The 2,393-nt window shown below is 31.5% G+C and overlaps 1 protein-coding gene across 1 annotated transcript in view; it reads left to right on the top strand.

Annotated features, from left to right (window-relative positions):
* Positions 1 to 211: 211 nt before the first annotated feature.
* Positions 212 to 2,393, top strand: part of LOTGIDRAFT_145046 (hypothetical protein) — a gene marked incomplete at both ends in the record, with an annotated part of 8,715 nt that continues 6,533 nt past the window's right edge. Inside the window, 3 exons of the mRNA XM_009056647.1 lie at positions 212 to 479; positions 785 to 935; positions 1,294 to 1,480. Of these exons, the coding sequence (XP_009054895.1) occupies positions 212 to 479; positions 785 to 935; positions 1,294 to 1,480 (606 nt within the window). The remainder of the gene's footprint in view (positions 480 to 784; positions 936 to 1,293; positions 1,481 to 2,393) is intronic.

The raw sequence follows: 2,393 nt of genomic DNA on the forward strand, positions 1-2,393 counted from the left end.
CTAAAGTAAAATTCCAATTAATTTAAGGGTGTCACATGGTTTATTATTTATTGATAATTTTCAGAGAGTTCAGATAATCTTTTACTAGTGTTTCAAACAAAAACATTGATATTCCCCTCTTCTTTTAGAGAGTCACATTGTTTATTATTTTGTTACATCAATATTTCCATGACATGCTTTAAGAGAGTCTACATTGTTATTGTAATTTCAGTGTATGTCCCCAGCCTATCTACCACTACACTGTTCGTTTGGTGAATGTGGTTTTGTGATACAAGAGAAGGGTGAAGAACATTGTCCTAGGTTATGTTCCGAGGGTAAGAAATGTGCCGACTGTGTTACGATGCCAGGATGTGGGTGGTGTGCTTTAGAAGGACAGAATGGATTAGGGGCGTGTCTACCAGGGGGTCTACATAAACCAACTAGTGGACAATGTAGTGTAGAGAATATATCTATTGATATGAGTGATATACCTGGAATAGGTCAGTATTTTTTATTTTCTCTGTTACAGCATGTTTGCAAAATACGATAGTGAAATCTTAAAAATTTTAAATTTTACATATCAATGCTAACAGTTTCCCTGATACACTGTCCCTTCAAGATGGTGGACTATTATACACACCATGTTTTCTATGAAATAGTAGACTCGTAAACCAATTGACAATCTTTTAATGGTCTAGAGTCTAGATTGTAATCAGTATATAACAGCTTTCTTCAATACATGATCTTCTCGTTAATATTGAAAATGTTAGATTTGGATCTACTTTACTTAATAAAAATATTTCAGGAGCTAATACTGTATCTTGGTCGTTTGGTCAGTGTCCACCTGAAAACGAGTGTATCAATCAACATGATTCTTGTGATAGAGAAACACAGAACTGTATCGATACAACAACATTTTATGTCTGTCAGTGTAAAGAAGGCTACATACATACTGGGTGAGTTATTGCCCTTGATTTAACAAACATATTAGTTTTTTAATACACTGGGTGAGTTATTGCCCTTGACATAGCCAAAATTTGTTTAAATTGTTCTAATGATTAAATGATGTACTGGATAAAGATATTAAAACAGAACCTAAAACATGTTCTAATTGATAAATATTCCAAAAGAGTTCAAATGTTCGAGCCTGTTTTTTTGAATATTTCTAATGATCTTTGCAGACATTCCCCTCTCTCTACACATTTACAGAGTATATTGTGCTATAACTTCAATTTAAACTAGTTATAGCACAGCTAGGCTCCTCCCACTTTACAAGGTAATTCTCAATATTATATTATTATGATTTATTTGCAGTAAAAGCTGTGAACCAGTTTGTCACCAGGGTTGTGATCATGGAACGTGTGTACGACCAGATCGTTGTAAATGTCATTTTGGTTGGGTCGGTGATAATTGTTCAGTAGAGTGTCAGTGTAATAAACACAGTAATTGTCGGAGTACAACGGAACCTAGTGTCTGTCTCGACTGTCAAAACAATACACAGGTAAGTTCAATTGACTTATTCAATCTCACCAGACTTTCACGTGCCCTTTCATATTACACACAACAAATAATTGTTTCACATTAACAAGCATTCTAACTTTCTAACCCACAACTACCCCTCTTCTAACTTTCTAACCCACAACTACCCCTCTTTCTTCTAACTTCTATTTTCTTTATTTCTAACTTTCTAACCCACAACTACCCCTCTTTCTTCTAACTTCTATTTTCTTTATTTCTAACTTCTATTTGCTTTATTTCTAACTTCTATTTGCTTTATTTCTAACTTCTATTTGATTTATTTCTAACTTCTATTTGCTTTATTTCTAACTTCTATTTGCTTTATTTCTATCTTCTATTTGCTTTATTTCTAACTTCTATTTGGTTTATTTCTAACTTCTATTTGATTTATTTCTAACTTCTATTTGCTTTATTTCTATCTTCTATTTGCTTTATTTCTAACTTCTATTTGGTTTATTTCTAACTTCTATTTGCTTTATTTCTAACTTTCTAACCCACAACTACCCCTCTTTCTTCTAACTTCTATTTGCTTTATTTCTAACTTCTATTTGCTTTATTTCTAACTTCTATTTGCTTTATTTCTAACTTCTATTTTCTTTATTTCTAACTTCTATTTGCTTTATTTCTAACTTCTATTTGCTTTATTTCTAACTTTCTAACCCACAACTACCCCTCTTTCTTCTAACTTCTATTTTCTTTATTTCTAACTTTCTAACCCACAACTACCCCTCTTTCTTCTAACTTCTATTTTCTTTATTTCTAACTTCTATTTTCTTTATTTCTAACTTCTATTTGCTTTATTTCTATCTTCTATTTGCTTTATTTCTAACTTCTATTTGGTTTATTTCTATCTTCTATTTGGTTTATTTCTAACTTCGATTTTCTTTATTTCTAAC

The sequence above is a fragment of the Lottia gigantea genome (assembly GCF_000327385.1).
Source record: "Lottia gigantea unplaced genomic scaffold LOTGIsca_281, whole genome shotgun sequence".
NCBI lineage: Eukaryota > Metazoa > Mollusca > Gastropoda > Lottiidae > Lottia > Lottia gigantea.